At 32.2% G+C, this 13,429-nt stretch overlaps 1 protein-coding gene across 2 annotated transcripts; it reads left to right on the forward strand.

Moving 5' to 3' along the window:
• Positions 1 to 35: 35 nt before the first annotated feature.
• Positions 36 to 13,349, forward strand: cracr2b (calcium release activated channel regulator 2B). 2 transcript variants are annotated; one of them, XM_051100022.1, is made up of 10 exons: positions 36 to 127; positions 6,037 to 6,269; positions 6,379 to 6,490; positions 7,780 to 7,918; positions 8,146 to 8,292; positions 8,388 to 8,478; positions 11,410 to 11,505; positions 11,593 to 11,780; positions 12,115 to 12,186; positions 12,445 to 13,349. In XM_051100022.1, exons 2-10 carry the CDS (start codon positions 6,039 to 6,041, stop codon positions 12,596 to 12,598), a joined length of 1,230 nt encoding a protein of 409 aa, XP_050955979.1. In that variant the 5' UTR covers positions 36 to 127; positions 6,037 to 6,038; the 3' UTR covers positions 12,599 to 13,349. The 2 variants fall into 2 exon arrangements, with proteins under 2 accessions (XP_050955979.1, XP_050955980.1); XM_051100023.1 differs by having other exon boundaries at positions 62 to 132.
• Positions 13,350 to 13,429: the final 80 nt, after the last annotated feature.

Raw genomic sequence — 13,429 nt, forward strand, 5'->3', positions numbered from 1 at the left:
ATTATAGGAATTACGGTGTTTTGAGGCTCTTGAATCTCTACTGCCCCCTGCTGGATGAACACTGGGATATAAGACACCTGGCGTTCACAGGTGAACCGATACACACCTGAGCAACATCGTATCACAGGTCTGGTATGTTATGTTTCTTCATTGTACTAATGTATTTATTTGAATGACGTTTAATTGATTATTTATTCAATTTAACGCTAGTTCCTTCAGTTTTAAGTTAGTTCAGTTTGATTTAACTAAACAACTAAAAGTGTAAAGTGCTGACATATGGTTTAAATTATGCATGATATCAACATTTGCCAGTCTACTATAACTCTCTTAGGACAATACTTAGTCTAAATTATATTATAGCAACATGTCCTTTGTCTCCTTTACAGAAGAGTATTATGATATTACCACGTTTTAAACGTTTAAACACCATGGTACTGCTTGTATAGATGGTATGCTTAAATATGAAACACACCATGGTTAAACCTACCATCTAACACTAGTGATGTATAAAGTTTCTATTTTGAGTCCAAATCCATTATGTAGACAATATGGTAAAGTATTAAATGATAATATACTTGAAGTGGGTCATTGCACATGTGTTCTTGGACAATTCTGAGTGTTTTCTTCCTGGGTTTGCAGTTTAACAAATTAATGATTTAACCTGACAGGTTTGTTTTTTCTTCAGTTTGATTTATTGTAATTTGACGTAAGCAAAATACATTATTTATAATAGTTATGTATGATTTCCTCTAACACAGAGCAAAACATACACGTGTAAACTATGTTTTCTTATCTGAGGTTGACATATGGCTGCCAGACTTTATCTCTCAGGTGATTTTTGTGTGTAATTGTAGCAAAGCTTGAGAAGTTTATTTGACCTTGAGTGTTGCAATTCCTCTGTGGCTTTATTGCAGGTGTAAACATGCCAAGCCTGTATATTTTGGTGTATTCGCACATATCTCAAATCACGAAATCAACATGAACGTTTTATGTTAAAACACTGACCCTTAAACTTTTTATTATTATTAAGGGTCGCAGAATGTCATTGCAAATAATAAATTGTCAGAATGTCACTAAATGAGATAACGTAATATGACGCAAGCTCACTTCTCAAGCAGATACATTTAACAAATGTGTTGAAAATGCAAAATGTTAATTATTTTACCAAAAAAAGATGCATTATACACAATGCATGTTATTTTTTAATATAGTACTGTCTTGAATAAGAAATTTCACATAAAAGACGTTTACAGTCTACAAGAGAAAAAAATAACTGAATTTATAAAAATGACGTTGTTCAAAAATTTTACATAAACACTTGATTCTTAACACTGTGTTGTTACGTGAATGATTGTTTTTTCATTGTGATAGTTGTTCATGAGTCTCTTGTTTGTCCTGAACAGTTGTTCCTTCAGGTCCCACAAATTCTTTGGTTTTTCAGCATTTGTGTATTTGAACCTTTTCCAACAATGACTGTATGATTTTGAGATCCATCTTTTCACACTGAGGGCAACTGAGGGACTCATATGCAACTATTACAGAAAGTTCAAACGCTCACTGATGCTTCAGAAGGAAAAATGATGCATTAAGAGCTGGGAGGGTGAAAACTTTTGAACAGAATGCATTTTTTCTTAAAACAGCATTTTTTCTTATTTTGCCTAAATATCATATTTTTTTCATTTTATAGTGCCTTTTAGAAACTACAGAAAATACTTGCATGTTTCCCAGAATACAAAATAAGTGAAATTTACCCTGATCTTCAAATTCCAAAAGTTTTCACCCCTGGCTCTTGATGCATTGTTTTTTCTTCTGGAGCATCAGTAAGCATTTGAACCTTCTGTAATACTTGTATAGGAGTCCCTCAGTTGTCCTCAATGTGAAAAGACTGTCAAAATCACGGACAGGGTCATTTTTTTATAAACTGAACTATTATTTTCTCTTGTAGACTGTATGTAAATGTCTTTTATGTGAAATATCTTATTCAGGTCAGTACTTAATAAAAAAAATAACATGCATTTTGTTTAAGTAATATAATAAACATTTTGCATATTCTTCAAGGTGTATGTAAACTTTTGACCTCAACTGTATTACTGTCAAAACTTTAGAGATAAGAAAGAGCACTCATATTACCTATAAATAGGAAAAATCACAACTCCAATGCAATATGGCGGAATAAATCCCATCTTCTAAATAAAAGAAGCTCCGGTTGCCATAAAAACAGTCCTGAGGCGTGCATTTAGGGCTGCACATGTGCACTGACTAGTCCATCCTGGAAAGCGTTTTTAATGCTATTTAAGCATTCGAAATACTATTTACGGTATGATTCATGTCAGATTTTGTTGCAGATTTTAAATATGTTATTTAAATGTTACTGTGTTTTAAAATTTCATGATTTCCCAATTGAAGTAGCTAGATATGATTTCTTGGATGCCCGAAATATGTTGCAAAGAAGTTAGTCGAGTGAACAGACTTTCCTTGAAAGCGAATTTGGCTGTAAAAGTGCAATACGCACTTTTTATGCGTTTTCGTGCCCGCCTATCAAACTTACATGCTGACCAGATGTTTGAAGAGAAACGTAGGAAAGAAAAGAAGCCACTTCGGCTTATTAGAAATCATTGTACCATCAGAATGATTCTGAAGGTAATATTTCAAGGTAAACGACTTAGATGCAGTTGCTTAAAGTGTTCAAATATTTCAGGGCTGTTTGTATATTGTAATAAGGTTCAACAAAAGAGTTCGCAGCAGGCACACAATGTCATAAGACATTGATATTTGGTTACATTTTGGTAGCGGCGTCAGGTTACCAAAATTCAATGTCAGTTCAACGTCTAATGTCAATTTGATGTCTAATACCAACGTCAGCTGACGTTGATATTTTGCTTTATTGATATTTTGTTTTACTGACGTTGATATTTTGATATATGTTTTTAGTTTTTAATCCAACACTAAATCAATGTCAAATTGACATCAACCCAATTTTCATTCTTAGCCACTATACAATGTCTGTTGATGTTGGGGTCCATTGTCAACCTGACATTATATTGACATCCGGTGGCTGCTGGGTTCCTTCAAGTAGTTTCAATTTACCATTGGGCCCTTGTTATTGTGTTCTCTGCAAAATCGTGGCACCTGTTTTATATGATCTGAGCACATGACTTTCCAGATATCACTGATTCAAATCAGTCATAATCACTCTGAGCTATTGTTCCAACCACAACCCAAGCTGTTAATTCATTAGGCAAATATTTCATTTATCATATAACCTGTGGTCATTTAATACAGAGGTATTTCTCCTCCGTTCAGCCCTCATCCGCAAACTCGTGATTATGAGTAAGAGCTCTAAATGCTGTCTATGTAAACCGAGCTAAAGTCTTTATTTGCATTTCACTTTGCTTTTGCACACTCCCTCTCTGCATGCACACACACAGTCTTGTCACATGACTTCATCCTGTTTTACAGTGCATATCCTGGAGGTCTGTGGAAAGCCAAAGAAGATGTAGAGAAATGACACTGTGACGTGTTTGGATAGTTACCTGATTTCTGCATGCGTAAATGTTTATTGTAATCTGACAGATGACCATGGGTTGCTTGTGGACAAACAGTATTTGTTCATGGCATGAGAGGGAGTGTCCTAAAGCCCGGGCTTAAATTTTAATGCCACGTCCGTCTATCCTTGCGAAATTCCCAGGTGCTTTGATACTGCCGTGTTTCCCATCTGCATGCTGATTATGTAATAAACTGTTGTATAATTGTGGACTTTTGCATTCGATCAAATCATTAACCATGTTTTAGGGATTGACATAGGTGAGGCAAACTGACTGAACATTATTTGGCCATTTTGAGATTATTAGCATTTGAAGATTTTCTTTTTTAAAAAAAAAAAACAAAAAACAGAGGTGTATCACTTTTGACATCTACAACCTTGGCTGATAATTGACATGTTGTGTAACTTGAATGCATAGCTTTGCTGTCATTATATTAAAAGTCGTTAAAAATTGTTGACAAACTTTTAGTAAGCTAACTGAAATACAACAATTAGTAAAACTAAAATGGAAATAAAAGCTAAAGCTAAATAGAAAATAAAATAAATAAATAAAAAACTAATAAAAATTACAAAATTATTATACACTTAAACTAAAATAAAAACTGAAAATACAATTAATTTAAAATAAAAAAAAATTAATAAATACTATAATAGTATATAAAATACTAAATTAACTGCTATAGTATTGTTCATGTTAACTACAATTATTAAAAATAGTTTTTAAATAAATAAATAAGTAAAAAATAAAATAAAATAGCTGAAAATGGGAAATGTCAACTACGTTGAAGTACTAAAATTGCCCAAAATAAAACTGAAATAAAACATCTAAATAAAATAAATAAATAAATAAATAAAATTGTAAAATATTTTTACTGTTTAAAAGTTTTACTGTTTAAAACTGTTTTCTATTTGAATATATTTAAAAATGTAATTTATTCTTGTGATCAAAGCTAAATTTTAAGCATCATTACTCCAGTCTTCAGTGTCGCATCATCATTCAGAAATCATTCTAATATGCTTATTTGCTGTTCAAGAAACAATTATTAATATTATTATCAATATTTAAAACAGTTGAAAACATTTTTAAATCGGTTGAAAACTTTTTTTCATTCTTAGATGAATAGAAAGATATTGTAATATAAAAATATTTTGGAACATTATACACTATACCGTTCAAAATCTTAGAGTCAGTATAATTTAAAAAAAATAATAATAATTAATTAATAATTTTTAAAAATGGAAAAAAAAAAAAATGGAAAAAAAAAATTGGAACAAATTTCTAGAAATTAATACTTTTATTTAGCAAGGATCCTTTAAATTGATGTTATGATTAAGACATGTATAATGTTACAAAAGATTTCTGTTTCAGATAAATGCTGTTCTTTAAAATTTTATTCACCAAAGAAGCCTGAAAAAATTCTACTCAGCTGTTTTCAACATAATAATAGTAATAAATGTTTTTTGAGCAGCAAATAGAAATATTAGAATGATTTCTGAAAGATCATGTGACTGGAGTAATGATGTTAAAATTCAGCTTTGAGATCACAGGAATAAAGTACATATTTAAAAATATATAAATCTAGAAAACAGTTATTTTAAAAAGTAAAATTCTTTTTACAAATTTTACTGTTTTGCTGTACTTTGGATCAAATAAATGCAAGCTTGGTGAGCAGAAGAGACTTCTTAAAACATTAAAAATATATCTATCTATCTATATATATATATGTGTGTGTGTGTGTGTATATATATATATATATATATGGATAAATAGTTGGATAGTATCAGCTATTGACCCATATAAATCATGTTTGCTATTGCAAATGTGGAGCAGGTCACTCAACTAGTCTGGACATTTACTGAAGGAGGAGTTTTGTTTTCTTTAGTTTGCTTGTAAAATCCCCAAACCATTCATGTGATCACAGCTGCTACATAATATCAGCACAAACACAAAGATGTCGTTGAGATATGGCATGTGTGTGGGGGAGTTACATCCGGGTTATATCGAGCAAAATATGGCACCTGTTTGAAGGACTGTTTAACGTCCTGGTTAACGATTATTTGTCGATATGTAACAAGCAGGATATGTCCTCAGCATATTCCATTAATAAGGCTGACTTTAAAGTCGATGTTTAACTAAATCACAGTTTGAAGTACAATAATATTAATGAATACTAAGCTAATGTTCTAACCAGTTATTTTTCCATCCTAACTAAAAATAAAAATGCTGGGTTAGGCAATATTTAGAACATATTTAATGGTTAACATTAAGGTATTTGCAGTTGGATTTTGGGCCATGATGAATCAAAAATAGAAACCAAACGACCAAACAAAATGTCATGTTTTATGTTACTTGTCACACTTGTGGCCAATTAGAAAAAGGACTGTGAGATAAGATTGTACTCTTATCATTGTTTAACCTGGTTTGACCACATTAGTAACATTTCTTACCGGCTCTTTATTTTTATTCCTGTCCGCCCACTCTCTTTCTGCAGTTATGTCTGGATGGTTGAAGGACGGGGTGGTGTTGGAGGGGACGGGGAGCGGTCAGATGTCGCCCCGCTCCAGACTGCGAAGTCCCTTGCCGAGTCGGACGCCGAGGTCACAGTCGTCCAACGGTACGAGCTCTCCGGACTCAGACAGACAGGACAGAATGAGTAAAGCTAAAGAGCTGTTTGAGCTGTGTGATAAAGAGGGGAAAGGATTTATCACAAAGAGAGACATGCAGGTGAGACTGGACGGGATGGTGGCATTACATGTCTACGTTCTGTGGTTTCTTTAATCATAGTTATACTTGGAATGTGTTTAATGTGTCTTATCATGTTTGAATCCACCAGCGGCTTCAGCAAGAGCTTCCTCTGTCTCCTGAGCAGCTGGAATCAGTGTTTGAGAGTTTGGACAGAGACAGAAATGGTTACCTCACACCCCTTGAGTTCCACATGGGCCTAGGTAAGTGTGTGTACTAAATTTTCTTAAAAAAAAAAAAAATAAAAAATAATAATAATAATTATATATATATAGTATTTTTTACTTAAAACTAAAAAAATGTGGGAAGTTTGTACTTGTTTTAATACAAGTACAATGTTTTAATTTAAACAAAATAAAAGAAATAATAAAATATATTTAGGATAAATTATAATACTGTGAAAACTGATCATTTAATCATTTACATTTTTTAAGTGCCTAGTAGTAGTAGTAGTAAGTTTAGTTTGATTTAATAATTTTATTATATGTTATCATCATTTTGATAAAAATAAAAAAAATACATAAACATTTTTGAAGTTTTCATTTTAATTTTAGTTTGTTTAAATAAGTTAATTTTTTATTTTTTTATTCAATTTTTAAAAAAAATATATATTTCTATGTATTTTTTTAATTGGTTTTTATTTTTCAGTTTCATTGTAATATTAGTTTGTTTTAATAATTTTATGATGTGTTTTCATCAATTTTATTAGATTTTTAAAAAATATTTCTGTTTTTTTATTTTAATTTTTCAGTTTTCATTTTAATTTTAGTTTGTTTAACAATTCTATTTTGTTTTAATAATTTGTATTAGATTTTTTACAAATATTTCTGTGTATTTTTTAAAATTAGTTTTTATTTTTCAGCTTTCATTTTAATTTTAGTTTGTTTTAATAGTTTTATTGTGTTTTTGTCATATTTATTAGATTTTTAAAAAAAAATATTTTGTATTTTTGAATTAATTTTTATTTTTAAGTTTTCTTTTTCATTTGAGTTTATTTTAATAATTTTATTATGTGTTTTTGAAATTTTTATTAGATTTTTAAAAAATATTTCTATACAGCTTTAAATTCATTTTTATAATTTCAGTTTTAGTAATTTTAGTATTTAAACTGGTTTCAATTAGTTGCCATGACAACATTTCTAAATTACTTTATCTAATTTTTTGTTTAATTTTTACTATATTTTAGCAATATTTTATTTACCGAAAGGTATGTTTAATAGATAATAAAGTAGTATGCATTATATAGTATACTATGTATAGTACACTGTACAAAATGTGGCTGAAATTAGTTACAATAATTTAAAATTTGTTGAGATATAAAATATCCAGCTTAAATAACTACATTAACTAAACTTAAGTCGAGCACAAACACTTATGTTTTTAAGTTGAAACAACTTACTAATAACTACAATAACTAATCACAGCAATCATTTTTACAGTACAGTGTATGCATTAAGTTATATGCCTAAAATAAATTCTCTGTCTAAATTAGGAGAGCTTGTAGGTTCTGGGCCAGAGGAGAGACCGAGGAGCAGAGAGGGAGAGATGATCGGAGAGGAGAGAGTAGAGCCGATGGAGATCCGATTCACACAAATCCTAATGGAGCTGGGAGCTGATAAACTCTTTAAAGAGTAAGTAAATATACACAGCTATGGTCACCACTGTGTAACAGATAAGATAACAAGCTGTGCTTGTCTGTTTGAAGTTTAGATCAATATTGGCTTGACCAAGGCAGCATACTGTTATTGTTAACGTTTATGGGCTACATCTACCACTACTTTACACAAAGTTTATATGAGTTTTTAGGTTTGCTTTAAAGATTATTTTATTATGTTGCTCATATCTGTCTGTGTGTTAGTCAGTGGGAGTTGTGTACACTGTGGTGTGAGCTCCAGAGAGACAAACCTGAACTCCTGGGAGTTTTGGAGGAGGTTCTTTCCTACACTGTGTCTCATCTTCAGGATGCACTCAAAGAGAAAGACAATTTAGAACAGGCACTGCGCAGGTCAACCCTCATTGCATTCCTTTACCTGTTGTAAAATTAGCATATCTTTTTGTCTTGAGATAAATGAATGTGCTGAGTGTTTAAATGATCCACAGGAGAGAGGATGATCATGACAGAGTGGTTCGGTCCATGTATGAAGACATGGAGAGTCAGTTAAAAGAGGAGAGAGAGAAACGACAAGCTCTGGTAAATATGCTCACAAACACGCTATAAATATGAAACAGATTTAAGTTTGACAAACCTTTAGAACAGTCTTAGTATTAGAGAAAATTATGATGGCGATAATATTGTTCCTAGTGATTATGAAACCATTTGTGATTATGATGATTGTGATTATATAGTTAATGGTGATTGTGATAGAAATGTTGGTGATGTTGATAATGATGACCATGATCATCATCTGTGATAGTGTTGGTGACAATCATAGTGATGATGGTGATCATTTTGTTACTGGATATTATGATAGTGATGATGGTGATTGTGAGTTATGGTAGTGATGCTGATAATGATGACAGTGATTATGATGTGCCTTTTGTCATAGTAATGGTGACAGCGATATTGATATTGATGGTGGTGATAATTTTGTTCATGATTATAAGTGCTATAATAACAGTGATTATGGTGTTAATGATAATGATATTGGTGATTAATTATATTGCTCTGACAGGGATAATATTTTGTTCCTTATGATTATGATAACAGTGATGATCATGGTGAATATGCTTTTGGTATAACTACAATTATATATCTTATGGTGACTATTAGAGTGATGATGGTGATTATGATGGTGATAATGATATTGGTGGTGACTGTGATAGTAACAGGGATGATACTGATAATGATGACAGTGATCGTCATGGTGATTACTGTGACAGTAATGGTGACAATGATATTGATGATGGTGATCATTTTGTTTCTGGTGATTATGATAGTGATAATGGTGATTGTGATAGTTACAATGATTATGCTGATGATGATGACAGTGATTATCATGGTGATTATTATGATAGTAATGGTGACAGTAATAATGATGATGGTGATCATTTTGTTTCTGTGATGATGATTGTGATGGTGATAATGATATTGCTGTGATGGGGATAATATATTTTTTCCTTGTGATTATGATATCAGTGGTGATCATGGTGAATATGCTGTTGGTAATTATGATGATATAGATTATGGTGATATCATTGTTCATATTTATTATGATGGTGATAATATTGTTCATGATTATATGTAATTATTATAATAATGGTGATTATAATTATGGTAATCATACAGTTCATGGTGATTGTGATAGTAATGGTGATGATGGTGATAATGATGACATCGTTCATTGTGCTGATTATTCTGATAGTAATAATGACGATATTGATGATGGTGATAATTTTGTTCCAGGTGATAATTTTGTTCCTGGTGATTATGATAGTGGTGATGGTGATAGTAATGGTGACGATGCTGATAATGATGACAGTGATTATCATGGTGATTAGATGATTCCTTGTGATTATGATATTAGTAGTGATCATGGTGAATATGCTGTTGGTAATTATATAGTTTATGGTGATTGTTATAGTGATGATGGTGATTGTGATAATATAGATTATGGTTACATTGTTCATGTTCATTGTTCATATTTGTTATGATGGGTTAATGATATTGATTATGATTACGGTAATCATATAGTTCATAGTGATTGTGATAGTGGTGATTTTGATAATGATGACAGTGATTATCATGGTGATTACTGTGATAGTAATGGTGACAATGATATTGATGATTGTGATAATTTTGTTCCTGGTGATTAAGATAATGATATTTCTGTGGTGGGGATAATATTTTGGTTCCTTGTTTTTATGATATCAGTGGTGAATATGCTGTTGGTAATTATATAGTTCATGATTATTTATTATAGTGATTATGATTATATAGTTTATGGTGATAACATTGTTCATGGTGATTATGATGGTGATAATGAGATTGATGACGGTGATTATATTGTTCATGATTATATATAAGTATTATAACAATGGTGATTATGGTAACAGTGCTGGTGAATATAATGGGATAATGCAGTTGTTCCTGGTAATTATGATACCAATAGTGATGATGGTGATTAGTGGTGGTGATTGTGATAGTAACAGTGATGATGCTGATAATGATGACAGTGATCATTGTGATAGTAATGGTGATATTGATGATGGTGATGATAAAATTGTTCCTGGTGATAATGATATTGCTGCGATGATGGGGATAATATTATTCGTCCTCGTGGTTATGATATCAGTGGTCATCATGATGAATATGATAGTAATTATACTTTTCATGATGATTACAATAATGATGAAGAAGTGATATTAATATTGATATTAATACAGTGATTATCTTATATTTCATAGTGATCTTGTGATAGTAATGGTGATGATGATATTGTTCAGGGTCATAATAATCAGGGTGATAGTTTAGGTCGATTATGGTAATGGTGATTATAGTGATTGATGTTGGTAACCATGTAATAGTAATAGTGGTGATGAGGTTGATGATGATTGGTGATTATTATGATTGAGTAATGGTGATGATACTGATAATAATGGTAATTATTGTGACTTATGATTATTATGGTTGGGATAATGATATTGTTAATGATGATTATGATTCCAGTGATGATGCTAATAGCTGTTGGTATGATAGTAATGGAGATGATGTTGGTAACAAGGATTGTCATGTGATTATCATATTGTTTATGGTGATTATTGTGATAGTAATGGTGATAACAGTAATTATGATATTAATGGTGATGATGGTGATATTGATGCTCATGATTACGATATTGATGATGGTGATGATATTGATAATGGTGATAATGATGGTGGTTATACTGTTTAAGATGGTTGTGACAGTGGTTATAATAGCACTGATGTGGATGTGATGTTGATAATTATATTGATCAAAATGATAAATACGATAATGGTGACTTTGGTGATGATGGTAATGTAATAACGATATTCATAATGGTGATGATGGTAGTTCAGGTGATAATATTGATGGTAATGTGATTTTGGTGATGTCATATTTGATGATTGTGATGGTGTGGGGTTGGTCTTCTCTGTGATGAAGGACAGCATGAAGCAAGGAGACAAGAAAGAGCAGCTACTGCAGGAACTAAGGATGCGAGAACAAGAACTTGAGTTCACGCTCACCAAGCAGAGAGAGGTACGGACCCATCATTCACTTGTCAGCACATTTGATTTATTAAACCAGCAGGAGGGTCTGTCTCACCCCACCTGTGTATGTGTGCAGTTGGAGAGCAGGATCAACGCTCTGAGCAATGATCAGGCTGACGCTCGTGGCGAGAACCGCCGTCTGCAGAATGTCAACCAACAGCTGCAGGACCAACTGGAGCAGAGCCGAGAGGAACTTCAGCACGCTTCGAGCCAATTACAACAACTACAGAACAACATCAAACAACAGCAGAAGGGCAAAGAGAGGTGGGCTTTGAGTTATACTTGGGGAAAATATATTGTTTGCTTTACTATTACTACAACACTCTTGTATAAAGTTTCCAAAGGGGGAATGCAATAGAAGAACCGTTTTGGCTCCCCAAAGAACCTTTCAGTAAGGAACATTCTTAGTGTGAAGTACATTTTTAAAAACATTTTCCACTATTAAAATCCCTTTGTGGAATAGAAAGATTCCATGGATGTTCAAGGTTCTTTGTAGAACCAACAGAACTTTCAGTTTTAAAAATGTAATGATTAAAAGTAACAAACAAACAAATATAAGCATAAGACATTTTTCATGTCTGACTGTTTCTCATTACAGAGAAGTCCTGAAAGTGTCCCGAAACATGCAGAAGGAACGTGAAAGCCTCATGAGACAACTAGATCTTCTCAGGTAGGATGACCCAAGTGAAATCATCACATTTTTATTGTGTAGTATGATGTTCAAATGTACACGTGTGTTTTGCTTTTATCTGAAGATAAGGCTATAAGAACAGATCAAAACTGATGGAGGTTTAAGATGTTTTATGAATCATCAGTCCATCTCATTGATAACTAGATTTGATATCTATATTCCAAGGCTGTAAAAGTCTTGGGAGGAGGAGCTTTATCTTAAAATTTAACTTGAATTCTCTCACTTTCTCTTTTGTAGAGACATGAACAAGCGTCTTCGTGATGATAAAGATGCCCATCAGACACAGAAGATGGTTAGTCAAAAATACCCCTTCATGTCTTCCAGTCCTTACCCACCATGCCGGTGCGTTCACGCCATCTCGCCGTGGATGCGCTCTATTTATCCGTATTAACCCTGCCTTTTACACATGTAACATTACCCACAATGCATAACTGAAGAAGGTGCAGCAAAATGTGAATGTAAATGGATGTATTTATATGGGTTTCCATGAGCCCATGTTCCCCCGGGAATTCGAAAGGTTGCGGATGATGCAAGCCACACCCTTTTCTGGAATATTCACACTTTCCAGGTGCAGCTCTGTTTAGTTTAAGCTCAGGAAAGCTTGTTCCAGTCATCAGCCTCTAAGAGGAACAAATAATGACTTAAAGGAAACTTTGAACTCAACGAAGACCTTGTGTGAAATATCTGAAACTGTGAATATTGAATTCAGCCTTGTTCTCCAATTAAACAAGTCACAAGATTGTTCTTTGTTCGGTCTGTTACAGAAACACGTGTGATTCCAAAAAAATGGTTATTAATCACTTAATCACTTAATGCCCCTTATATTTTGTGTTAAAAAGAAAGCCAGTCAAAAAAATATGACTTAATTTAAGTAATTTACCAGTTACATTTCAGCGCGTTGAAATATATGGCACTTTACCTCATTAACTCTTATTTCATGTATTTTTATTTTTTGTATTTGTGATTTAGTGCAATTTTGTTTGGTAGTTTCTTTTGAAATGAACAGTTCTGTCCAATGACAGTTTATGTGTTTGGTCTCTGATTGATGCAACAAAAGAACAAAATATGATTTCAAGTTGAACAAATGGTTATGTTGTTAAGCATTATGACAGAAAACAATAAAAAATGTTTATTCATCTTGATTCATGTCGTCATTTTGGGTCATTTACATGCATACGCATATACACGAGTGTCAACCTATGTCACACATTTTACACAGAAA

Source organism: Labeo rohita, chromosome 25, assembly GCF_022985175.1.
Source record: "Labeo rohita strain BAU-BD-2019 chromosome 25, IGBB_LRoh.1.0, whole genome shotgun sequence".
NCBI lineage: Eukaryota > Metazoa > Chordata > Actinopteri > Cypriniformes > Cyprinidae > Labeo > Labeo rohita.

Excerpts from the sequence above, each read along its gene's own strand:
- cracr2b (XM_051100022.1), top strand. The coding sequence starts at position 6,039 with ATGTCTGGATGGTTGAAGGACGGGGTGGTGTTGGAGGGGACGGGGAGC. Across the intron at positions 11,506-11,592 it reads CGCTCACCAAGCAGAGAGAG|TTGGAGAGCAGGATCAACGC; the intron begins GTACGGACCCAT and ends GTATGTGTGCAG. Across the intron at positions 12,187-12,444 it reads AGACAACTAGATCTTCTCAG|AGACATGAACAAGCGTCTTC; the intron begins GTAGGATGACCC and ends TCTCTTTTGTAG.